The sequence below is a fragment of the Penaeus monodon genome, chromosome 29, assembly GCF_015228065.2.
Source record: "Penaeus monodon isolate SGIC_2016 chromosome 29, NSTDA_Pmon_1, whole genome shotgun sequence".
Classification (NCBI taxonomy): Eukaryota; Metazoa; Arthropoda; class Malacostraca; order Decapoda; family Penaeidae; genus Penaeus; species Penaeus monodon.
This window is the reverse complement of record NC_051414.1, coordinates 24,368,915-24,369,384: the sequence shown is the minus strand read 5'-3', so window position 1 is coordinate 24,369,384 and position 470 is coordinate 24,368,915. Positions and strand designations below refer to the sequence as shown.

The window sequence follows — 470 nt, the reverse complement described above, 5'->3', positions numbered from 1 at the left end:
GGCCCGGAGACCTCCAGAGTATCTGCAACACAGGGGGTGTAGATAAAAGTAAGGGAATACAGAAGAGGAATATTAAGGTTAAGAATGAGAACCAATAAAATTCCCCTGTTAGAGCTTCTAGTCTTTCCCTCCTTATAATGGCGAGCACTCCATCTCATCCAAATCCCCTTTCCTCTTTTCTCCCTTTCTGCCAACGTCTGCCTCTCTTTCTCCCTCTTCAGCTCCCTTTTAAATGCTCCTGCTTCTTCCTCTACCTTCGGATGCTTCTCTTTCCATTTCATCCTCTTCTTTTCTCCCTTCGGCTATCTCTCTTTATTTCCCCCTTTCTGCGTACGTCTTCCCCACATTCGCCCTCTTTCTTTCTCTCTTTCCCCCCCTCTCTTTCTTTTCCTCTGTCTCTGTCTCTATCTCCCTTTCCCTCCCTCCCCTTCTCCCTTTGTCTGTCTGTCTGTCTCTGCCCCCACCCCTCC

At 48.3% G+C, this 470-nt stretch overlaps 1 protein-coding gene across 1 annotated transcript in view; it reads right to left on the bottom strand.

Moving 5' to 3' along the window:
* LOC119592053 (beta-hexosaminidase subunit beta-like) overlaps window positions 1-470 on the bottom strand; it is a gene marked incomplete in the record, with an annotated part of 40,765 nt that overhangs the window by 6,785 nt on the left and 33,510 nt on the right. Inside the window, 1 exon segment of the mRNA XM_037940852.1 lies at window positions 1-22. Coding sequence (XP_037796780.1) covers window positions 1-22 — 22 coding nt within the window.